Consider the following 24,243-nt stretch of genomic DNA (forward strand, 5'->3'; position numbering starts at 1 on the left):
CTTCAGGAGTCTTTCGTAAAGTAATGGGTTCCTTGCTCAGCTGCTTGCACTCAAATGTTTTCTGACGTGCAGTGAGAACAGCAAATGCGTCTGATGACGGTGCTCAGAAGCAGCGGGCAGTGTAGACCCATGTGTCCCAGAGGCGGCCGCACTGAGCCTGCGGCGGAAGCAGGACCGTGGGCAGTTTTGCGCGGTCGGCAGCCACGGCCCAGGCAGAGACCTCCAGCCCCCGGCCGCCTGGGGACATGTGGGTACCTTGTGGTTCGTTTGCTTCAGTGATGTCTTTTTTGAAAATTACACGAGCACGTACAGATCCCTGCTGTCTTGTTATCTGGATCCAGTGGCTATAAGATTTTGAACACATACGTGAGTGGTACCAACCCTCATGGGCCGATCGGAAAATAGCGATGAGCAAAGGGAAGAACAGTCAGCCCGGGCAGAGCCCTGCCTCCCGGCGGCGTTGGTCTCCTGAATATTCCGGCGCCCGCACCTCGCGGAGGTGTGAGGGTCCGACGTTCCGGGTCTCGGTTCCGGTGACATCAGCAGTTCCCGCTGTGTGCCGGGGCCTGGACCGCCCCTCCCCAACCCCGTCCACCGTGATCTCAGATTCCCCGGGGACCGTCACCCTGACGCTGTTACGGAGCCGGAGAGGGACGTGGTTGTGCGGGGGCTCTCGCGTTTGCCCACGTCTTTTGTCCACTTCAGATGGGCCCCCGGCGGGGCCGGCCAGGGAGGACACGTTCCCTGCGCTCCCGAGTGGGGCATCGGCAGGATGCACGGTGGCCAACACACAAGGCCGGGTGGCGTCGGCCTGGCCACGGGTCTGCCAGCGAGGGCTCTCCTCCCATGCCTCAGTTTCCCGATTTGTGAACGGCCTGAGACCAGTGCCTGCCTCCCGAGGTGGCCGGAAGGATAAAACGGGAGGTGGGACACGGCAAGTGCCGTTAAGCGCGGCCCTGCCGTGGGGGGATGGGCGTGCGGCCCGGCAGCTGCCCGGCCAAATGACTGCCTTCTCAGGGACGGGAGCGCGTGAGAAGTTTCAGCCGGGTCTTGAAGCACGCGGAGGAGTTTTCTCTTCCGAGCACCCTGGAGCAGCCTGTGCAGACAGGGCCCGTTTGGGGAAATAGGCGGGTATGACCAGAACGTGGGGGCGGGAAGGGGAGGAGGGGCCCAAGCCCGGGGGAACTCGGGGCCTGGCGTAGGCGAGGAACGCCGGAGTGTTTGAACAAGAGACGCGGAGCTGCTCCTCGCGCCGCGAGGCCGGGGGCAGCTCGTGCCCCTGCAGGGCGCGAGGGCAGAGGGGAACGTGCAGGTCCAGGATGCGGCGCCGGGGCCGAACCCAGCGGGGCAGGAACAGCCCCAGGAACACCTCAGGATGAGAACGGACCCGGCCTCTTGGCAGCCGGGGTGGAGTGGGGGTGGGGGGCCCCATGTCCACCCTGCAGAGAAGCAAGCACCCTCCTTTGACAGCTTAGAGTCACAGCACCAGCCCCCGGAGCTGGGCTCCAGACTCAGGTCTCTCTCTGCCTCCGGAGCCCGCGAACGGTGGACATTTAGAAAGGTTACTAGGTCACTTGAGTTCATCTTGGTTACGAATCATCAAATGTATTTGCTCACGTGACTGAGATGGGGCTGGCTTCAGGCCAGGCTCGATCCTGTGGTTTGGGCGCATCACCAGGGACCCGGTCTCTTTGTGCTCGTTTCGTCTGCGGACCGGCTCCCCGCAGGCCCCGGGATAGCTGCCGCCAGTTCTAGTGGTGACCCGGGGCTTTGCCACCCGAAGAAGGGCGTCCCGAGAGTTGCTGTGACCACCTGGCAGGCCCCATCCCTGGGCTGGGGGGCTGGAGAGGGCGATGGGCCGCCTTAGCAAGGGCGCTGGGGCTCGGAGACCTGCGTGCCGGCGCCACCTGCTGCCCGGTGTGGGTAGTGCACGGCTTCTTAAGGGAAAGTCAAAGTCCTGGCCGCGCTTGCCTTTGTGGAGTGGCCCTGAGATCTCTTTTCTTTACCAAAGGACACCAGAAACAGATTGACCCGGAAACATTCAAAGATTTCTACAACTGCTGGAAGGAGGCCGAGGCGGAGGCCCAGGAGGTCAGTCTGCCTTCGTCGGTGATGGAACACCTGGATAAGAACGAGTGTGTCTACAAGCTGTCGAGCTCGGTCAAGACAAATCGCGGCGTGGGCAAGATCGCCATGACCCAGAAGCGCCTGTTCCTCCTAACCGAAGGAAGGCCGGGCTACGTGGAGATCTCCACCTTCAGGGACATAGAGGTGAGAGCGCGGCCCGCCAGCCCCTGCTGTTTGCTAGCTGCGAGAGCCCCTCCCCCACGGGGACGCTCAGTGGTGCTCATCTGACGTCTCACGTGTATTTTCGAGAGGCTCGTGACACGTGTTGATCCCGCTCCCGAACCGTCCCGCGCCAGGAGAGGCAGCCGTGGTGGGTGCTGGCCGTGGGCCCTGCCTCTGTCTGTCCTCCAGCCGCCACCTGCCTCCACAGACTTCCTCCCGGAATGGCAGGGAATGAGAAGCTCGTAAGGAGGCAGAACGGACCACGTGTGAACCTGCAGACGAGTCCCTTCGTGTGCACGTGTAACGTGCTGACAGGTCACGCCTGTGGCTCGCGAGCTCTCAGACGCCAGCCTCCGGTCACCTCAGGGCCTCCCCGCTCCGCTCCTGCCCTGTCCCAGCTCTGCCCCCCTCCCCACCCCCAGGCCGACCTTCAGCCGGCAGGTGCCCTCAGCCCTGAGCGCAGGGACAGGACAGCAGGGACCTTCCGGCCGCCGCTCTGTAATGTCCGCTCTGCCGGCTCCCCTCCCTGACCCCAGCGTTCCTGGGAGGGGACATCTCACTGACCAGCCTCTTCTTTTTTCTGCCTCCTTAGGAAGTCAGAAGTACCACAGTAGCCTTTCTGCTTCTGCGAATACCCACTTTGAAGATTAAGACGGCATCCAAGAAAGAAGTCTTTGAAGCTAATCTTAAGACGGAGTGTGACGTGTGGCACTTGATGGTGAAGGAGATGTGGGCCGGGAAGAAGCTGGCCGATGACCACAAGGTCCGGGGATGGGCTGCCTGCTCCGCGCACGGCCGTGTTAACGCCCAGGGGCTCAGGCGCGGTCCCGGGAGCACCGGTTGGGTCGGATGCTGTGGTTCGCGTGACCCGGCGACTGGCCAGTGTGAAGGGGCCGCCGTGGAGGGGCCGGGGCTGGACGTAGGTCCGAGTCGGGTCTTCCGGGCACGCCTTGCTCCTGACGACCCCCCCCTCCGCCCTGTCCACTTCTCAGGACTAGGGTCTTGGCAGGGGACACGTGGAACCCCCCCGCCCCCCTCCCCAACCCCCGCAGACTTAGCTTTACAGCTCAGGGAGTTTTGTGTTTTCACTTACTTTGGGCCAGATTGGTCGCTTTGCTCACACCGAGGTAGGACTTCAGGGTCACGAAGAACAGCACAGACAGAGGCACAGACGGAGGACACACGGGGACAAGAGGTCTGTGCTGTGTAGATGGCAAGAAAGGACAGGAAAACCACAACACAGCGGGCAGAGACGAACAGGGCAGTGGAGGGGCCGCAGGGGGCGGCACAGCCCACGATCGTCATGGGGACTGCAGGCGCCCCCCCTAGAGCAGACCGTCCGTGAGGGGGGCGCTGCCCTCTGTGAGAGAAGCTCCCAGGCACCGGGGGGTGGGGGCCGAGACCGTGAACGCGGAGGGAGTCTTCCCGTCTGCGGCAGGAAGGAGGGCCGGGTCCGTTCTGAGGTTGTAACGCTCTGACTTTCGGACCAGCCGTCTGATTTTATGCCCACTGGTTTATTTGGCACAGACCAGTACAAACTGGAGCCCGGGGGCCATGGCTGTCTCTGTGAGGAAGGTTTTATGGGCGTACGTCCACACCCACTCGTTTACGACAGCCTGTGGCTGCTTTCCAGCTGCAGCACCGAGCCAAGTGGTTGTGACGGAGGCTGGAAGGCCCACAGCAGCCGGGCCCTTCACGGCAGGCGACTGCCGGCCCCCGGGGAAAACGAGCAGTGTCTGTCGCACCTGAGAGGCAGAAAGGGGTGAACATCAGACCCGAATCCGAACTGTTCCCGTCGCCTTGAAATAACAACGCGTCTTCAGAAGTGTCGTCTTGCGTGACGTCACAAAGTCAGTGATCTCCGTGACCGTTGACGTGAGCGTGTTTCTCTGCAGGACCCTCAGTACATCCAGCAGGCGCTGACCCACGTCTTGCTGATGGACGCCGTTGTTGGCACGCTGCAGTCGCCTGGTGCCATTTACGCTGCCTCCAAGTTATCTTACTTCGATAAGATGAGGAACGAAAGTAAGACCAGCGCGCGTCCGGCGGGGTCCTGGGGTCCTGGGGTCCTGAACGTGCCTTGAGTAGTCTTACCTGCTTGACGTTAGGGCCGATCCCTAATTTCTCACCCTGTCCTCTCATGCAACTTGTGAGTTTACTTCTGAGCACCACAGGTTCTCCTGCTTTCCCGCTGTCGCTTAACAGCTCACCCGGGAGCTCCTTGCCTAGCGGGACCCACGGAGGCTCTTCCCAGTTTGCTCCCTGAGCGGGGTTCCGCTGGAGACCGGGTGGGGATTGCCACGGTTCTTAGCTGCACCGGCCGGGTGAGTGGGGTGGAGCGGAGCAGGAGGCCCTCGAGTGGCGCCTGGGGCTGGCGGAATCCTCTGTGGTCGGGGACACGCCCCCGGGGAGCCGTAGGCACCCCAGCGCGTGGTCCCTTTTGCTGACCGGTGCCCGGAGGCCCCCAGGAGTACAGATCTGCTCCCCCAAGTCCCCCTGATTTGGTAAGTTTCTCCAGGTAGGAAGTCTCTGATCGCCTGTATGTAGGTGTGAATCTGGCTCTCACTTTCTGGAAGCCATTCAGGGTGTGGTGGTGGACTGTTTTTGGGGGGTCACGGGTGGGGAGTAGATTTTTCAAGTCTAGGAAACAGCTGGTGGGTAACAATAACTGTCGTTTGAGTTACTTCTGTTTCGTTTCAACTTTTAAATGACCTAGAACGGTCTCGTGATTTGTATAAAGGAGAGACTCTAATTGACCACTTTACTACATGCATAGTTGCCGCGGGCCAAGTCAGCCACAGCATAGAATTCACGAAAACAGATGAACAAAGTAGGGATGTTTCTAAATGATCTCTAGTCCCCTTTGTGTGCTGTTTTTGTTTTTGTTTTTAAATTTACGGTGAGAGAGACAGAGAGTGAGCAGGGGAGAGGAGGCAGACAGAGAGGGAGAGAGAATCCCGAGCAGGTTCTGTGCCGTCAGCACAGAGCCCGACGCGAGGCTCGAACTCACGAGCCATGAGATCGTGACCGGAGCCAAAGTCGGACACTCGACCAGCTGAGCCCCCCAGGCACCCCCGCACCTTAGGTACCTTACTCACTTGAAGCGCACATCTCTGGTTTCACGGTATTCACGGTCCAGCTTCGGCACAGTGAATTTTAGAACGTCTTCGGCACCCCAAAAGGAAGCCCCGTAACATTTGGCAGCCACCAGCCCCTGGGCCACCACCGACGTGCTTCTGTCTGGATTCGCCTGTCCCGGGCACGTCACGTACACGTGTCCTTTCACGAGTGGCTTCTCTCATTTACCACAGCGTTTTCAGGGGGATCCACGTAGCGGGTGCCAGTATTTCCCTCCTTTTTGTGGCCGAATAATATTCCACTGTGTGGATGGACCGCCGTGTTCATTTGGGATCAAGCTGACTGGGTTTTCTGCACCATCGGGCTCTTACAAATGCTGCTGTCGTGAACATTCACGTACGGATTTCGTTTGCATGTGTGGTCCCATCCCCTGTGTACAAGCTGGAGACTCCGGATTTCTTGTTTGTTTTTTAAAAATTTGTTTATCATGAGAGAGAGAGGCAGAACCTGAGCAGAGGAGGGGTGGAAAGAGGGGGAGAGAGGGTCCCAGGCAGGCTCCACGCTGTCAGCACAGAGCCTGACGCGGGGCTCAGTCTCAGAACTGTGAGATCACGGCCTGAGCTGAAATCGAGAGTCCGACACTTAACGGACTGAGCCACCCGGGCGTCCCGAGACTGCTTTTTAAATGTTGCAAAACCGGGAAAAACAGATCTCACTTTGGCACCTTTTATTCTGCCACGTCCATCACTGTGAGATCTCTGATGCTTCCTGGTTCCAGAAACCAATCTCCATGTCCCAGAACCCCCCCCCACCTCCCTCCTCCATCCCGGAAACAACCCACCCCCCCACCCCCGTGTCCCAGGACATCCCCCTCTCCCCACCGTGTCCGGAAACCCCCCCCTCTTCCCCCCTCCTGTGTCCTGGAAACCCCCCTCTCCTCCCCTGCTTGTCCCCGAAAGTCCCCCCTTCTCCCCAATCCCCCCATGTCCCAGAAACAAGTCCCCTGTGTCCCCGGAACCCCCCTCATGTCCCAGAAACTCCCCCCTCTCCCTCCCCTCCTGTGTCCCAGAACCCCCCTCCTCCCTCTCCCCCTCCCCTCGTGTCCCGGCCCCCACCCCCTCAGTGACCCGGACCCCCTTTCCCGGGAGCAGTCGGGGTGCTCTGGTCCCCACAAGAGCCGCAGGAGTGACTGGAAGCAGATGTGGTCGCTCGTGGTTTTTCATCGGGAACAGAATCAAACCCTACGCTTCAGGTGTTTATGTCACTCCAACCTCATGCCGAGTCTTTGTCAAAAGTTTCCGCAAAAGCCTCTGACTCCTTTACAGACGGTGGCATGCCGTCGCCACGGGGGCACCCAGCACGTGCCAGCTCGCTCGGCGCCAGCCCGTCCCCCGTGACCGGGTTGTCCGGGCTCGGGGTCCCTTGTGCAAAGCTCGATGAGGCGCAGGCAGCCATCCCGGGCTCCAGTTAAGAGCCTGCGGTCCCCTCACGATGGAGGGTCTAGGAATTACATGTCACGACGCCCTGCACCCCACCCCTAGGAGGGGGCGCTACCGGCATCTCCCGGTGAGGCCGGCGATGCTGCCGGAGAGCCCGCGGTGTGCGGGCCGGTCCCCACGGCAGCCGCGGCTGCTGCCCGAGATGTCCACGGCGCCCAGGCCCAGAGGCCGCTTGGTTTTGTCTTGGGAACGTTCAGTCGCCGAGCCATGTTTTCGGTCTGGTCTCTGCTGGGTGACTCGTGGTGGCTGAGGGTGGGCAGAGGCCAGATCGCGCGGCCTCCTGGCTGGGAGGGGAGCTGTGTCACCGTCCCGCCCCTGGCGGGCACACAGACGAGCGCGAGAGCGAGGGGCCGCCTGGAGGCGGAGGCTCTAGTGCCCGTTTCCCCGCCTACGACGCCCTCCCCCAAAACCGACATCCAGAGACCGCCGAGGGTCTGGGCAGTGGGACGACAGCGGTCTCACCGGTCTCACCGAGTCGCGACACTAACCGAGCGCTTGCGTTTCAGTGCCCGCGGCGGTCCCCAAGACGACCTCGGAGACCCTCAAGCACAAGATAAACCCTTCGGCGGGAGAGACCCTGCCGCACGCCGTGGACGTCTTGCTCTACACGCCCGGTAGGAGGCCTGCCCTCGCTCGGGGCTGCTCTGTGTCCGGCACCTTGGGGAGCTTGGTTTGCGTTTGGGGTCAGCCCTGAAGTGGGGGGACGGGACGGGACGCGACAGGGCGAGCGGGGACCAGGCGGGGGTCTAGTTGTTGGGGTGAGGCCCTGGGCGACGAGGCGAAGCCGGGCGGCTGCTTGTGCCCTCCGCCTCGGGAAGGCCAGGCCCCAGGGAGCCACGGCGACCCCACCGGGGCGAGCGCCCCGTGGATTCTCCGCTCCCACCTAGCCATGCCTCACGTGGCGCAGCACTTTGCAGTTTAGAAAGCGCCTCCACCCTCCACTCACGTCCTTCCTTTCGGGGCGTTTAACCTGGGCCTGCTTCCCCCGTGATGAGTGAAGGACTGCGCCCAGGGTCTCGCGTTCGAGATTGCAGGCGCGTTTCCCTTGCCCGTCCGAATGCCTGACAACACGGTTCCCCTTCATGTGGCGAGGCTGCGGCCCTGCGTCCGGCAGACCTCCCGGCCGAGGCGCCACGGAGGACGGACGGGAGTCAGCGCCGCGAGGGGCCTCAGCCTGAACAGACCGCCGTCGTGTCACAGGCGCAAAACCGTCGAAAATACTCTGGCTTAAGTCTGACTTGGAAAGCGCTGTGGGGCGGGCCGCTCTGAGGGCGCCACGTGTTGGAGAGCAAAGGACTTCGTTCTGGGCAGAAAAGAACCTGTGGTCTGGCGCTTTGCTTCAGCTCGTCGTGGCGTGAGCTGAGCGACAGGGAGCATCACGGATGTGCCCTCCTGTCCCCGTCGCCCTTTGTGGTTATGGCTCCACAGCTGTCTCCCAGCCCACCCGGTTCCCGAGGGCTGATGGCAGCTCGGCGGCAAAGCAGTTTCCCAGCACGAGAGGACAGTTTATCTCGTCAGCGGGTGTCCTGAAGACCCAGCAAGGGGACACACTGAGCGCGGAGGAGGACAGAGCGCGGTTGGACCTCGGGGCCCTGGAGACTTACCAGGTTCATCCGGTCGAGGCTCCGTGTTGGCTGTAACACTGCAGACCAGTGGGACGGGTTTTTTTGTTTTTTTTTTTTTAAATGTTCCTTTACTTTTGAGAGAGAGGGAGACACAGCATCTGAACCAGGCTCCAGGCTCCGAGCTGTCGGCACAGAGCCTGATGCAGGACCCACGAACCGTGAGATCATGACCGGAGCCAGAGTCAGACGCTCAGCCGACTGAGCCACCCAGGCGCCCGAGACAGTTTTTATTGTGGTGTCTGGATAAATGAGTATTTCTAGAGTTAAGTCGGGTTTCCTGTAAATCAGAACCGACTGGACTGTGGGCTTCCTGTCACGACGGGCTAGCTGGTTCAGACCAGCCATCCCTCCCAGAACATCTAGAAGGGCCAAAGCACAAAACGACCACGGAGAATGGTGGAGCCCCTTCTTCCTGTGGAGCGACTGCCAGTTCTGTAAGCGGCATCTCAGAAGCGAGGAAGTGAGCAGAGCTGTGGCCAGTGCCGAGGGGCCGGAGGGACAAAACTGGTCAGGACCCGTCGAGAAGGGGACTACTGGTAAACCCTTTAGCGGTGGCTCCGGACCCCTCTGGTTACCCAAGCGCTAAGGAGCCAGCCCTCTGGCCTCGAAGCATCCCGGTCCCTGGTGAGACTGAACAGTGTAGGGTGGTATCTCCCCAAGGGGGCCAGTGGAACGAATACCCCAGGAAGAGTGACACATTCGTGTCTCCTTGATGTGTGACAGAGGTGATACGACAGAGCAGGGGTTTGAGGGAAGGACTGTCTTTACCATATGTGACGTCAGGGGTGTCGCGTCTCACATGGAAAACACGAAGCTTGACCGCACGACAGATCACACAGTCGGTTCCAGGTGGATGGAAACCTACGCGCGAAAGCCACTGACGCACGTAAATGAAGACAGCACCCAGCTTCTAGCAGAGAGCAGAGGAGAGCATGTTCGTGACCTTGGGGTAGAGAAGGAGACTGTACGTCCACGCGAGCCGTGAAGGAAGAGACTGGTAGAGTTCGCTACTGAGATGATGGAATTGTAAACAGACACTTTGGAGGGAGCGAACCAGGTGGTCGCAGAGTGGGAGGGGCGCTGGCAAGGGCTCGGGTCAAGGGCGGGCACAGAGTGGCTGTACATCCGGGAGAGGAGCACAATCCAGCTCAGAGATGGGCAAGAGACCTGGGGTGCCGGAGGGGGGCGGGGGGGGGGCTCCGTTGGTTGTGCATCCGATGCTTGACTTCAGCTCAGGTCATGATCCCAGGGTCGTGGGATCGAGCCCCACGTCAGGCTCTGCTCTGACAGCAAGAAGCCTGCTTGGGATTCTCGCTCTGCTCGCTCTCTGCCCCTCCCCCGCTTACGTACACGCACGCTTGCTCACTCCCTCGCTCTCAAACATCTTTACAACACGGGCGAGAGAGGTAATACCTCACCACAGAGGACAGCCCCCACGTGTCCGCTTAAAGGCCGCAGCCTCCTGAGCAGTTAGGGAAATGCAAAGACATGACAGTCAAAAACCCAAAAGCTTCATGCCCTCGGAACGGCCATCGGAGGGCCTGCCCCACCGGGTGCCGGTGAGGATGTGGGGCCGGAGGCGGCGGCTCCTGTCCCGGCTCTCCACGCCGCACCCCCTTCCCGCTTTCCACGCCTGGCGCACCCCTGCTACTCCTCTGCCCCCTGCCCGGGACCCCCTTCTTCAGCGACGGCCCCGCCCCGGCCCTGCCGACTGCGGCTCTCCGGGCGGAGCCGGCTCCCTCCCGAGACTTCAGGCTCCAAAGCTCGTGCTCTCTTCCTGTCCGGGGCACCCGGCGTGGGCCTGGCCCTCGGCAGGTACTCGGGCAGCGCCGGTGCCCGAGTGATGGCACCGGTCACGTGCACGTGCATCCAAGGGTTTCCCTTTGAAAACGTCTTTGGGTTGTTTACTTCTTCAGGGCATCTAGACCCGGCAGAAAAAGCTGAAGACGCTCACCCCAAATTATGGTGTGCTCTAAGTGAGGGCAAAGTGATCGTGTTTGACGCCTCCTCCTGGACGATTCACCAGCACTGCTTCCGAGTGGGCACTTCTAAGCTGGTGAGTAAGCAGGGCGCCGTGCAGGGCGGCACTCTTCCAGACAAAGCTGCGATTCTGCAAAGACGGAGAAGTCCACCTGGGCCCGGCAGTGGGACAGGGTATCCCACAGCATCACTCCGTATTGTCAATAGCAGGTCTTTAGGTTTTTTTGAGAGAGAGACAAGGCATGTGTGAGTGGGGGATGGGGCAGAGGGAGGGAGAGAGAAAGAGAGGATCTTCAGCAGAGCCCAGTGCGGGGCTCGATCCCACGACCCTGGGATCGTGACCTGAGCCGAAATCGAGTCAGACACGCAACCAACTGAGCGTCCCGAGAACCCCCGTTTTTATTCTAAGTTTAATTTTTTCATTGTGATTCTTAGTTATGTGCGTTTCAAAGACTTTTTAAGGAATGGAATAACTTAAAATCCTAGTTACAATCAAGTCGAAAGGCCGCCTTGTGAGGCCATCTCTGCTGTCCCCAGTCAGGCCAGGTAACAAGTAAAGCAGTAAGTTCTCCCAGTTACATACGTGAAAACGCTGTCCTCGTCTCACCGAGCTTTTCTTTGCTGTTGAACACGGAAGAAACTTGGGTAATTATTTCAAGAAAGTGCTCCCACCTCCGGACGTTGCAGTTCAGAGCAGGCCACCTAAGGTATCTTTGGGCCGCGAGAGAAAGACATTTTACTAAAGTTATACCAGTTCTCAGGGAGATGCCTCAAAAGAAAGGGCTTTTTCCAAATGATTATTTCTGAAATTAGTAAGCAGGCTTCCTTTTCTAATTTATGGGACTTTTGTCGGTAAAATTAAAGCTAGCAGTTTTTTAGAAACTCTTTCTTCGGACTTCAAGAGGAGGAGCAATGAACCACCGTCCACACTCACTGTGCCTGGGGTCAGATCTGGTCTCACCCCGTCCACCACGATGCCAGGTTTACTCGGAAGCCTACTCGTATTTGGAAATCTGCGTTCGGTTGCCAGGAGAGGGTTGCACGTGTCACGGATGAACACAGGAGAGACCGTCCTCAAGTGGAAAGTGAAGCGGCTCGGGAAACTGCAAGTCAGGAAGGCGTCGGGAAGGCGTCAGGAACGCCTTTGAGTGACGTGGTTGGATGGGTTGAGATGCTCGCATAAGCACAGCTCTGTTTCACGTGTTTGTGCGACCTGTGGGTCTCTCCAGTGTGTCAGTCCTCAATTTCTAATTTCCAAGTCTCCAGAAACAGGGCACCCGGGTGGCTCGGTGGGTTCAGCGTCTGACTTCAGCTCAGGTCACGATCTCAAGGTTCATGAGTTTGAGCCCCACATTGGTCTCTGCTGTCAGCACAGAGCCCACTTCGAATCCTCTGTCCCTGTCTCCCTCTGCTCCTTCCCCTTTCAAAAAGAAATGAGCATTTTTTTTTAATAAGTTATACAGGGGCATCTGGGTGGCTCAGTTGGTTAAGCGTCTGACTTTGGCTCAGGTCGTGATCTCACGGTTTACAGGTTCGAGCCCCGCGTCGGGCTCTGTGCTGACAGCTCGGAGCCTGGAGCCTGCTTGGGATTCTGGGTCTCCCTCTCGCTCTGCCCCTCCCCCACTTGCACCATCTCTCTTTCTCTCTCTCAAAACTAAATTTAAAAAAACTTAAAAAACAAAGTTACACAAACACATCTATAAATTACCATTGGTTGTTGACTTTTCTAGGCCGGAAACCCAGAGAACCCTGTCTCGCTGCAGAACGGAAAACCGCGGGCAGTTGTGTTTGTGATTAGTCTAGTCAGTCCCCCTTATTTGCACGTTCCATGTCTGCAAATTCACCCGCTTGCTAGAGTTTATTTTAACCCTGAAACAAACACGGTATTTTCACGGTTATCCGCAGACGCACACGTGCGGAGCGGGGGAAGGAAGCAGCTGTTGGTGCGCGCTCCCAGCCGAGGTCAAACCCGTGGATGCTGTGTCTTGTTTCAGCCCCTGCTGGACACAAGGGTCCTCTCTGCGGCCTATTTAGTGCCACGGTTTTGCATTCTCGTGCTGTAATGGTGATTTTTGCTGCTTAAAATGGCCCCCAGTGTAGAGCTGGGGTGCTGTCCAGTGTCCCTAAGCCCAAGAAGGCCGTGACGGGCCTTCGTGAGAGAGTCAGGCACTAGGTGAGCTGCGCTCAAGCACGAGTTGAAGCGCACTTGGCCAGGAGTCCGGTGTTAATGAGTCAGCAGCGGGTAAAAAATCAGATGTCTTTTAAAAAAAAATTTTTTTTTTTGGGGCGCCTGGGTGGCGCAGTCGGTTAAGCGTCCGACTTCAACCAGGTCACGATCTCGCGGTTCGTGAGTTCGAGCCCCACGTCCGGCTCTGGGCTGATGGCTCGGAGCCTGGAGCCTGTTTCCGATTCTGTGTCTCCCTCTCTCTCTGCCCCTCGCCCGTTCATGCTCTGTATCTCTCTGTCCCAAAAATAAATAAACGTTGAAAAAAAAAAATTAAAAAAAAAAAAAAAAAAAAAGATGACTTTAAAAAAAAAAAAAAAAAAAAAAAAATTTTTTTTTTAACGTTTATTTATTTTTGAGACAGAGACAGAGCATGAACAGGGGAGGGTCAGAGGGAGACACAGAATCTGAAACAGGCTCCAGGCTCTGAGCGGTCAGCACAGAGCCCGACACGGGGCTCGAACTCACAGACTGCGAGATCGTGACCTGAGCCGAGGTCCGCCGCTTAACCGACCGAGCCACCCAGGCGCCCCAAAAATCAGATGTCTTTAGACAGAAGCACTTTGAACACATAACAAGTTTACGTACTGATCGGCAGACAGAAACGTGGCCAGGGCTCGCGGGAGCCGAACCCCGGGTCCCCCCCAGGGGCGGAGGTTCGGGGCTTGCGGGGAGTGGGTAGGACAGAGCTCCTGGGAGTAACGAGAGGGGCCGGTATTCGTGACGCGTTCTCCGCCCACTGTCAGAACTGCATGGCGATGGCGGAGCAGAGCCAGGTGTGGGTCGGCTCCGAGGACTCCGTCATCTACATCATCAACGTCCACAGCATGTCCTGCAACAAGCAGCTCACGGACCACCGCTCCGGGGTCACGGGCTTCGCTGTCCAGAGCGGGCCGCCCAGGTACGGCCGGGCCCTGCCGGGAGAAGGGGCCGCTTGGCTCCCGGGCGGGGAAGGCCGGGAGTCCCTAGGGGGAAGGGTCCGCGGTCGCCGTGGCCACTGCCTTGGGCCGGCCTGTCCTGAGCAAAGTCACGTGACGTTCTCGTCCGTGTCTGGCCCTGAGTACAGAGGCGCGGGTCTCTGCCGTGGGCCAGCTCCGGGGTGAGCGTGGGGCTCAGGCGGCCACTTCCTCGCCTGTCCTCGGCGGCTGCCGGTCTGCCCCAAGTCTTTGGCTTGCGGACACAGCATCCCGTCTCTCTGTCTTCACACGGTGTTTTCCGAGTCCAAATCTCCCTGATGAGGATGCCCGGCATAGCGGATCAGGGCCCATCCTGTTAACTGTCGCTTGAATACTCCCGTAGAGGCCCTGTTTTCAAGTAGTGCCGCGTTCTGAGGCCCTGGGGGTTCGTGGTGGCCCTTGGCTGGGGGGTGCAGTCCGACTCCTAACACTTTTGCTTCACTCATTCGCTGTCTTTACCGTACTAAGAACGTCAGCCCGAAGGCAGGCACCCGTGTTCTGCTCTTTGCCGCGTGTCCTGTGCCTAGAACAGGGCCCGGCACACAGTAGGTCCTCATTTACGGTCACCTGCTTCACCACCTGGGCCCAGGGCCCACAGCCCTGAAGCTTGTCTGCTGCCGTCCTCCGTGCCGCCCTCCCCCACTGCCCTGTCCCTTAGTTTCGGGGTGCCGTCTGTCCTCAGGCCCGGCTCAGAGAGCAGCAGGTGCCGCCCGGGACCTCAGCCGCTATCACGAGGGGAGGGGGCCGGGATGGCACGTCCTGCGTAAGGGGCTAGATTTCACTCAGCCGCCACGTTAGGGTCTGCGGAGCCGGCAGCAAACACCGACAGGCGAGGACCGGCCTCCTCAGCAAACCGTCTTCTCCTGCGGGATCGGTTAGCCCCTCGCTAATCGTTCCCGCGACACGGGCAGCGTTCGCTTGGGCGAGAATCACCGTGCACGCTGTGGACCTTTATCTAATGGTAACTTCGTCGGCTTCCGTGTCAAGTGTTTTACACCTGTGTGTTCGCACCCCCAGCAAGGTGTATTCGTGCAGCGCGGACGGGACGGTCCTGGCCTGGAACGTGAGCTCCCTGCGCGTGACCAGCAGGCTCCAGCTGCCGGGTGGCGGGCTTTCGTCCATCCGCCTGCACGACGGCTGTCTGTGGTGCTGTAAGTCCTCAGCCTCTGCCCCCACGAGGGGCCCAGAGCCCTGCTCCGGGGGGAGGGAACCCCAGGACGGCCTGCGGCCGGTCTGCTCTGCCTCACGCGTCTTCAGCTGCCTGCCCCCTCCCGTGTCTGCGGCTTCCGGGAGCCCTCTGTGGCCCTGTCTCTGTGTGTCAGCACGCGGGCTCGGGTTGACCCCACGTTTACCCCTCGGAGAAAGCGTCGGACTCCCCTTGGAAGCTGCCGCCCCACGTTACGTCCCCGCCCGCGGTGTGTGCCAGTTGTGATCCCTCCGCGCCCCCACAAAACGTGTTGCGTTTGGTACCGTAACCACCCTCGTGGGGCCGCCTGCCTTTCCCAGCCGCGTGCTCGTCTGCCGCGCGTGTCGTCCCCGCAGAGACGTGGGCTCGTCAGCCTGCGCACCTGCGGTGCCGTGAGCAGGCTTGCGCACGAGGCTTCTGTCGTCTTCGCGCCTTTCTGTGCCCCACTGCCCCTTCTGTCTTTGTCGCTCCGTCGAAAAGGACGCGGGAAACGAGAACTCCTTACATTCAGTTTTTCTTTTCAGCGCTACATTTTCTGCGTTTTGCTTTACCTTTTAGCGGTTGCTCTAAGAACTGCAACCCGCAGGCTTACCTGTCACAGCCGGCCCGAAGCAACCAGGACCCCCCTCCACGTATCACGTACGCAGCTCACACGAGTATGATCAGTTCCATTTACCTCCTCCCGCCCCTTTGGCTGTCGCTGTTAAGAGCAGTATTTTAATGCTGCCGTCGGGATAAAGCTCGGAAAATATTGTTAACGTTTTTGTTTACGCGCCCCCTGGTGTTGGCCTGTACGGTCACCATTTCGGGGGAGCTTCGTGCCTGGTTTGCCTCTGGCGTCATTTCCCTTAGTGTTTCTCATGGCCGGAGTCGGCTGTCAACAGACCGATCTCTTCCACACACTCTAGCGGTCTCTTTCCAGTTTTGCGTAGCCCTGTCTGTTCCTGATGAGAAGTCCGCCGTCGCTGCTGCTGTTCTGGGGCTGCCTGGGGCTGCTTGCGGGCCGTTCTTGGCTTTCGGGAGTTGGGCTACGCTGTGCTCGGGCGGGAGGCCTTCGTGTCTGTCTTGCTTGCTCTTTACGTTCAGTGGGGGAGACTTGGAACCGTTATCTCTTCGAGTATCTCCTTTATCCCTTTGCTTTCTCCACGTCTTCTGGGATCCTAACTTTTTTTTTAATGTTTATTTTTGAGAGACAGAGAGAGAGGATGCAAAGCCGGTTCCAGGCTGACAGCAGAGAGCCTGAGGCAGGGCTCAAACTCACAAACCGCGAGATTATGACCTGAGCCAAAGTCGGGTGCTTAACCGATAAGCCACCCAGGCGCCCCTGGGATTCTGTTTATATACAGTGTGTGTGTGTATTCATTCTAGAGTTATATTGGAATATAAGACGTATATTCTAGTATACACATTAGACCATTCGGTAACACCCCACCTGTCTCAGGCTGTACTTTTTTCATGTTTTTCTCAGCTTCAGTTCGGTTAAGACCTAAAGCTTCCTCTGTCCTGTCTGCTGTTGAACCTGTCAGGCAACTTTTCCTTTCAGTCCGAGAGGTTCGTGTATTTTACATTTTTAAAGAACCTGCATTTCTCTTCTACGTTCTTTGTGCCCATGCGTTCTCTTTATACTTTCCTGGAAGTTATGACATTTGTTTGCAGGCAGAAGTCCTTCTCTGCCGGGTCCCAGGGCATCTGTGGGTCTGCTTCCGTTCACGGCTTTTCTACTGAGTTGGAGGGCTGCCTTCATGCTTGGGGTGTAGAGGGACTTTGTTGTGTCCTGGGTGTTGCTGATGACACATCAAAGAGACTCTGGGTTAAAGCCGCCTTTAAAGAGCGTTATTTTATCCTGGAAGGTCGCTAAATGACTGGCCCATCATCTTGAGCCTGTGTAGAGACTTCCTTTTAGGTTTTTCTTTGGTCGATATATTGCAGTTTTGACCTTGTTCCTAGAGTACATAACGCTTCGTTCTGGCGTAGTCTTTATTTTATACGCATGGCTCTTTGAGGGTCTCAGGGAAATGCCCGAGGCACACACACTGGGCCTTCCCAGCTGGATAAGCTACAGCGTTGAGGTAGGTCTCTTCCCAGGCCAAGGATCTAAGAATTTTTACATAGATGTTCGGGCTCCCTCATTTGGGGGTGTTCCCTCTCTTTCCGGCCACACTGGCAGCCTAGCCGTGCCCTCGGCCATGGCGGACTGCAGCATACGCTAGAACACCTTTCCTCGGCGTCCCACAAAGAACCGGGAAGTACCTTTAGGGAAAACCTGGCGTTTCGAGGATCGTAGGCCTCAGCTCTCGCTGATCTCCACGGGCTGTCGTGTGTGTGTGTGCACGTGTGCACCACCCACCCCTGGATGCATTTTGGACTCAGAGCTGACCAGACCTTGGGCTAAAAGATGCCTGTTCAATGCAGGGAGGGAGGTAACAGATTAGAATGAGGACAGATAGCTTTGCTGTAAGGACAGGATCCCTTTTACCTTCCAAGTTAACTGAACGCGGTAAGCAGTTTTCCTATTTAACAACAACGAGAAAAGTACAAGACAAACGCAGAGTTTCTTCAGGCAACAGAGAGCACGTGCCTGGAAAGTGTTGTCCCTGAACGAGAGTCACAAGCAGAAATCTGGGTCGCTCATCACGTGTTACCAGTGCACATGCCGGGCCAGTGTCCGTGTCTGTGTAAACTCGGGACATCTGTGTGCACTGAGGCGGAACCTGGAAGATCGTGAGCCTGAGGGGCCGGAATGTTCTAGCCCAGTAGCACCATGTGAGACCTTCGTGTCTCCCCCCGGGGCTGCAGGGGAAGCAGCCCACGCCGTGTGCCCGGGTCATCTCCTAGGTGGGGAGTAGACCCCAGTCCCACACCTGCAGGCGGACGTTTGTACCTTGAGGTTGCTGGCGCACCCGTGGCTCAGGCTGTGGCCTTCAGGTAGGCACGTCCGGGTTCAAATCCGGGCTTGGTCTCTGGGCAGCTGATCACTTTCGGCAGGTCCCCCACGGGCTCTTGGAGTGTGTGTCTTCGTTGGAAAAGTGAGCTAGAGGGGCACCTGGGTGGCTCAGTCGGTTGAGCGTCTGACTTCGGCTCAGGTATGATCTCGCGGTCCATGGGTTTGAGTCCCACATCGGGCTCTGTGCTGACAGCTTGGAGCCTGGAGCCTGGAGCTGCTTCGGATTCCATGTCTCCCTCTCTCTCTGTTCCTCTCCTGCTCTCTCTGTCTCTCTCTCAAAAATAAATAGTAAAAAAAGTGAGCTAGAGAGGGTGCCTGGGGGGCTCAGTTGGTGGAGTATTCAGCTCTTGATATCGGCTCAGGTCATGATTGCTATTTGTGAGTTCGAGCCCCATAAGGGCTCAATGCTGACAGCTCAGAGCCCGACTGGGATTCTCTCTCTCCTTCTGTCTCTGCCCCGCCCCCACTTGTGCTCACCCTTGCTCCCTCTCAAAATAAAATAAACTTCAGAAAGAAAAGTGAGATAGAAATCCCACCCTCCCCTTCGAGAGCCACGGTCCTTGGCGCGCTGAGCCTTGGTGACGGCAGCCTCTTCTGTCCACGCCAGCTTCGCGTACTGGGGCTCATTCTGCCGGGGCCGCTTCCTGGGGCCACACGTCCAGCGCACTGAGGAGGGCTCTGGGGAGAGGGACAGAAGTGCCTGTCCACAGGGTGAGCCCAGGTGCTCCCAGCCAGCAGCAGGTGTCCTGGGGCCTCACGGCTCAGTCCAAGTAGGTAAGGGTTTCTGGCTGTCAGGCTCCCCGTGGATGAGGCTTTGCTTATTAGGTCTCAGAAAAACCACACCGAACGGAGCCTAGAAGCGGGAAGGCGATGTGACGGCAGCTCGCACTTTCCATGACCGAAAACTCAGCTGGGCTTCCAGTCCTGGGGTGGCCACGGCCGGCAGGGGTCCCTCTGTGTCGAGGCCGAGTGCCGGGGGTCCTGTGGTCCGCTCGCAGGGGACGGGAAGCCAGAGTGGCACAGCCTGGGGCCGCTCCCATGTTCCGCCTCGCGGGCTGCTGTGCTCTCCTGCCCCCGTGTGTGCGAGGCTGGCCCGGTGGCCGCAGCGCCGGGGGCGGGCGGCCGAGCAGGAAGCATGGAAGACCAGGACGGGCTTCGCGGCGTTTCTGTCCCTCCGCGTCCGGGGCTGCCCCGCAGCCGGCGTCTCCACGTTCCCCGCCGCCCGGAGCCCGGTGACCTACAGCTCTCGGGACGTGCAGACGCTTGGCTTGCAAGACGACCTTTTCCTTGAGCCGTAAACGGAAGCACTTAGCGGCCTGTGGCACTGTCCCCTGTAGTTCTAAGCGCCGACAGGGTGAGGGCAGGCCGCACCTTCGAATGACAGGAGGAAACCCAGAACGTCCGCATTTGCAAAGCCTCAGGAGGGGCCACGGGGCGGACGGGTCACCGGGGTCCTGGGAGCAGCGTGCTAGCGCCCGAGCCAGCACCGGGCGGCAGCCGGTTGACCCTTCCGGCGGCCCCGGGGCACCCGCCTTCCCTCACGCTGGCTCTTCTGCTCCGCAGGCACAGGTAGCGGCATCGTGGTCGTGACGACAGGTGGATCTCTTCGTCAGGAACTGAAGGTGGAGGAGAACCCTAAGGACGCGAGCACCTCCTTCCTGGGTTTCCAGCTCCTCCCCGAGGTACCCGTCCCGGCAGCGCCCTCCGGCGGCACAGCGGAGCGGGCGCCGCCACCAGCCACACTGTGATTCCCGTTTCAGCAGGAGCAGCTGTGGGCGGCGTGTGCCGGGTTGGACGGCGTCTACATCTGGAGCCTCAGGGACCTGGCCCGGCCCCCTCAGCGGGTCCACCTTCAGGACTGCGCCGAGGTCAGCTGCATGATCAGGGTGAAGAAGCAGGTACGGCCGGGGCCACGCCTCCCCGGAGCACCCCCGCCCCGCCGCCTCCGGCTCCTGCCCTGCCCTCGAGGCCGGTCCGGGAAGGACCGGATTTGGGGGCGCGCAGGGGTCTCCCCGCCCGGGCCCGGCGGCGTGTGGCCGACGCCCCCTCCGTCTCTCCTTGGCAGATCTGGGTAGGCGGCACGGGCCGGTCACAGGGGAAGTACAAAGGGAAAATCTATGTGATCGACGCCCAGAGGAAGACGGTGGAAAAGGAGCTGGTGGCCCACACGGACGCGGTAAAGACCCTGTGCTCGGCAGAGGACAGATACGTGCTGAGCGGGTCGGGCAGCGGGGAGGGGAAGATCGCCATCTGGAAAGTCGAGTGAACGTGGGTGAACGTGCCGAGCCGGGCTGTGCTCTGAGGGCCGCGTGCCTTCCGCCCCTCGCCGGCGCTCCCCGGAGAAGGTGGCCGGGGGTGGGGCCGGTCTGGGCCCCGCTGGGGGCGGGGGCACCGCCGTGTCCCCTGCACGTGCCCATTTGGCTCCTCGGCCTCCTGACGCATAACGCACTTTCTCGCACTTTCCTGATGAAACTGTGCCAACGGTGTTTCGGGCTGGGGTGCTTCTCAGGCAGGCGGATGCATCAACTTGCTAATAACCTCTGTGAAGCTACCCAGTGTTGTCTAGAAGGTTCCAGAACCCATGACCAAGAGCGAGCGCCGGAGCCGGTTGGAAGGGATTTAGCCAGATCACATACGACCTGCAGACCTCATTTCTCTGGTTCTGCCTTCTCTACTTCATTCAATGAATACATTTTAAGCATCAGGCTTACAGGAGACCTACGGCCTTCGGTTGGCTTCTTGTTGCCAGAAAAGTTCACGAGAGGAGGTGTTTTTTAAATGACCGTTTCGTGGTTGAACGGATTTGTGCCTGCCGTTGCTTTCCCCATCAGAGCAGGTGACCCAGGAGGGGACAGGGAGGGGACAGAATGCGATAAAGGTGTGTGCACAGGGGTTGGGCTCACTGAGGCAGGCTCTGGATTTAACTAAGGCGAAATTCTTATAATGAAGAAACCTAGAGAAACTTTTCTACCAAAGATCACAGACGAAAACTTCCGTCTAAAATAGCACACACAACCTCGTCTTCCGGTGAAGTTGCCGTCATTTACCTTAACGTACGTTTCACCTGTCTGCATGTGGAGTGCACGCCAGACATGTCTGTAGGAGGTGCTTTATTATTTAACCGAAGATGATCTCATTAGCTCTAAATAACTACACATTTGCAGAAAAAGACCTTTTATACGTTTGCACTATAACATTGAGATTTCATTCCCTCAGGGTCCAGCAGGGAGGGTTCTGGTATGGTTATGGGGTGTGGAGGGGGCACCCGCCTGACGCACCGTGTGAGGGCCCGTGGCCTGTCCCCCGTGGACCCGCCAAGAGCTCAGCCGCGGAGGGGCCCGCTGGACTCTGCCCTGGGTTTTTGGAATCAGACACTGTGCTGGACCTCACCCTGGGAGGTCTCAAGAGGGTCTCTGGCCAAGTTCCGGTAGCAGCTACAGGATCTCCAGACAAAAGCTTTGACCAGGCCCCGGGCTGGGTCCACAGGACCTAAGCGTTTTGCAAGGTCCAGACCACTGACCCAGATTTTGGGGTGCTCTGGGAATGTGGTACAGAGAACAGCCAGGTGGCCTCATGCCCCCATGACTATGCTTACGAAGGGGGTGTGGGCTCCCGACTTCCAGAAGGAAGACTCGGCCATGAACAAAGCACAGGAGGTCGAATTCTGCTTTTGCAAACACATGAAAGATTGCGGTCAAATCCTGTCAGAAACACACATGAATTATTTAATGTCCGTCCACACGTGACCAGGCGTTTTCACCTTGTCAACAGTAAATTCCTTTATTAAAGACTGAGGTCTTGTTTTTGTTCTTTATCCAACATTAACCGGTGGGAGAGATCTGTGAAATAAGACAGGACCCCTTTGGATTTGCTGTTAATTCCGAGCGCCCATCAAGCTGTTCTAATGCAGGCGTTTCATTTCCTTTATTCTTGGTGATAATTTCCAAGATCTTACTTGACAGTGATAGAGTGGCCAGTGGGGCTTGTTGAAATGGAAAGGGTGCTTTATGCCTTCGGTATTTCCTCGGTGACCTGAAGAGGGTCCACGATGACTGAGGTGTCGTGGGAGAGCCCCAAATGAGCTGGAATTCATTCAGCAGACAATGCCTTCCTTGCCTTGGCTTCAGGAACCTGAATTCGGTTGGTACCAAAAAGGTGTTTATCTTGTGCTAGAAGCCAGTCTATTACAGCTTCAGCTCTCCAGCTGTATTTCAGACAACGGGAGAGAAAGCTTGCTTTTGGGTGCTGGCACGGCTCCACAACGCCGACCAAGTCTTGCCCCACTTTAACTTGCTGCTGAAGTTAAAGATGATCACTGGTCTTGGTGATTTGTTCTCCGAAGATGTGAACTCACCGGCTGCTCTCAAATGACAGCCTTGGTATTGGATGTGATCGTAACGTCTGAATTAAAAGTGCATGACTTCTGTCCATTCCTAGAAGATCCCTTAGGAAGACGAAGGGGTGCTTTCTCCCCGTGGCTGAGGAGGGTGTGGCTAGAAAGCCAGGCAGAGTTGCCCTGCTGTCTCCAGTGCCTGGAAGCGTTTGTATTTCTTACAGCAACGCCACGGGGCCCCCAGGAGGTGAGGCAGAGAGGCTCCTCTGTGAGCCGCCGCTCAGCTGTACGTGACCCCAAGCGCGCACAGGGACTCCAAAGCTCTGGGTTTCTGTGCCCTGGACTAGAGAGGGGGCCCGAGGCCCTGGGTGAGGCCACGGGGCCGCCCCCTGTAAAGCGGAGGGCGTTCCTTCATGCTGGGTTGGTTTGGTGGCTGTGAAGGGCATTCCGCTGCTGGGCCCAGAACAGCCCAGGGAACATCCACCCAGGCTGCTTGCCGGGCTCTTGTGAAAATATTCAGAAAGAGCTTGTAAAGGTGCAACAGTGGCTGAAGTAGGCTGAGCAGCGGCCCTTTCTGAGGCCCTGCCCCCAGAGGCTGGGGGGGTGGCCCTAGAGATCTCCAGATGAGGTCATCCTGGCTTAGGGAGGGCCCTAAATACAGTGACAGGTGTCCTTAGAAGAAGGGAAGACACAAGAGACCACCAGGCACATCACCTACAAGAGATGCACGTTAAATACACAAACACCCGGGAGAAGAGCCCGGGGCCAGTGGGCGGGGGTGGGGTGCATACCGCTATGCGTGTCCCACAAAACAGCCTCCAACTCAAGGTACAGACACGGTGTGCGTGGTGCTGAAAAGGCAACTCAGTTCATAGTGATGCCATTATTAATTCATACATGTAATAATCCTTGAGAGCACTTAATGGAGATTCGAGACCCTTGAGGGAAACGTGGAGGAACCATAGGAGGAGATGGTCACGTCCACAGTAGTTGGGAGACGTTAACACCCTTCTCTTCGGTGACAGAACCGGTGGACCAAACATTCACAAGCACATAGAACATTCCCCACCGTCCACCAGCGAGACCTGGCATTATACGTTACCCCTCACAATAGCAGAATATCCCTTCTTTTCAGGTGCACATGGAGTGTTCACCAAGCTAGACCATGCGCTGGACCATAAAATAAGTGAAAAAATTTAAATCTTACAGAATATGTTCTCAGACCATACCAAAACTTAAACTGGAAATCAACAGCAGTAATTGCCTAAAAATCCCCAAGTTGAAATTATGTTGCAAATTAAAAATTACTTCCAAATAACCTATGGGTCAACAGTATCACAAAGGAAATTAGAAAATACTAAATTTGTGGGATGCAGTTAAAGCAGTCCTTAGAAAAGCTATAGCTTTAAATGCCTCTATTTTTTTTTAAGGGCTTTGTAATTTATTCTTTTTCTTTAAAGCTTGTTTATTCACGTTGAGAGTGTGTGCGCACGTGAGCGAGGCAGGGGCAGAGAGAGGGAGGCAGAATCCCAAGCAGGATCCATGCTTTCAGCACAGGGCCCGATGTGGGGCTCGATCCCATGAACTGTGAGATCATGACCTGAGCCGAAACCAAGGGTCAGATGCTTAACCGACTGAGCCACCCGGGCGGCCCCAAATGCCTCTACTAGAAGAAAGGTTTAAAGTTAAACCTCCATATTTAATCCAAAATAAGTAAAGGAGGGAAATAACAAAGATAAGACCAAAGTCAATGAAATGAAAAACAGAATCAACAAAGCCAAAAGTTGGTTCTGTAAAGTAATTGGTAAAGTCTAGTAAAACCAACCACGAAAAAAGGGGCAAATTATCAACATCATGAAAGGATGATCTCACTGATAGACACCAAAACGGTACCATGAACAACTTTATGGCAATAAAGTTGATTCAATATACACATTTCTTGAGAAACACCTTCATGAAACCAGCACAAAAAATAGAAAACAGCCCTGGGAGCCCCGAGGGCACAGTTGCTTACGTGTCCCGATTTTAGCTCAGGTCATGATCTCCTGGTTCTTTGGGATGGAGCCTCTTACAGAGCTCTGCGCTGACATTGTGGAGCCTGCTTGGGATTCATTCTCTCTCTCTCTCCC

General features: G+C 57.7%; 1 protein-coding gene across 2 annotated transcripts in view; it reads left to right on the forward strand.

The window, feature by feature from the left end:
- The window catches only part of DENND3 (DENN domain containing 3), a 52,138-nt gene extending 30,563 nt beyond the window's left edge, over nt 1-21,575 (forward strand). The window contains exons 14-23 of one of the 2 annotated variants that reach the window (XM_043601881.1): nt 2,012-2,271; nt 2,882-3,052; nt 4,185-4,314; nt 7,373-7,480; nt 10,408-10,547; nt 13,442-13,596; nt 14,669-14,802; nt 19,345-19,463; nt 19,542-19,679; nt 19,847-21,575. In XM_043601881.1, coding sequence (XP_043457816.1) covers nt 2,012-2,271; nt 2,882-3,052; nt 4,185-4,314; nt 7,373-7,480; nt 10,408-10,547; nt 13,442-13,596; nt 14,669-14,802; nt 19,345-19,463; nt 19,542-19,679; nt 19,847-20,047 — 1,556 coding nt within the window. In that variant the 3' untranslated portion in view covers nt 20,048-21,575. The remainder of the gene's footprint in view (nt 1-2,011; nt 2,272-2,881; nt 3,053-4,184; nt 4,315-7,372; nt 7,481-10,407; nt 10,548-13,441; nt 13,597-14,668; nt 14,803-19,344; nt 19,464-19,541; nt 19,680-19,846) is intronic. The other variant, XM_043601882.1, reaches the window with a different exon arrangement.
- The last annotated feature ends 2,668 nt before the right edge of the window (nt 21,576-24,243 follow it).

The sequence above is a fragment of the Prionailurus bengalensis genome, chromosome F2 (genome assembly GCF_016509475.1).
Source record: "Prionailurus bengalensis isolate Pbe53 chromosome F2, Fcat_Pben_1.1_paternal_pri, whole genome shotgun sequence".
Taxonomy (NCBI): Eukaryota; Metazoa; Chordata; class Mammalia; order Carnivora; family Felidae; genus Prionailurus; species Prionailurus bengalensis.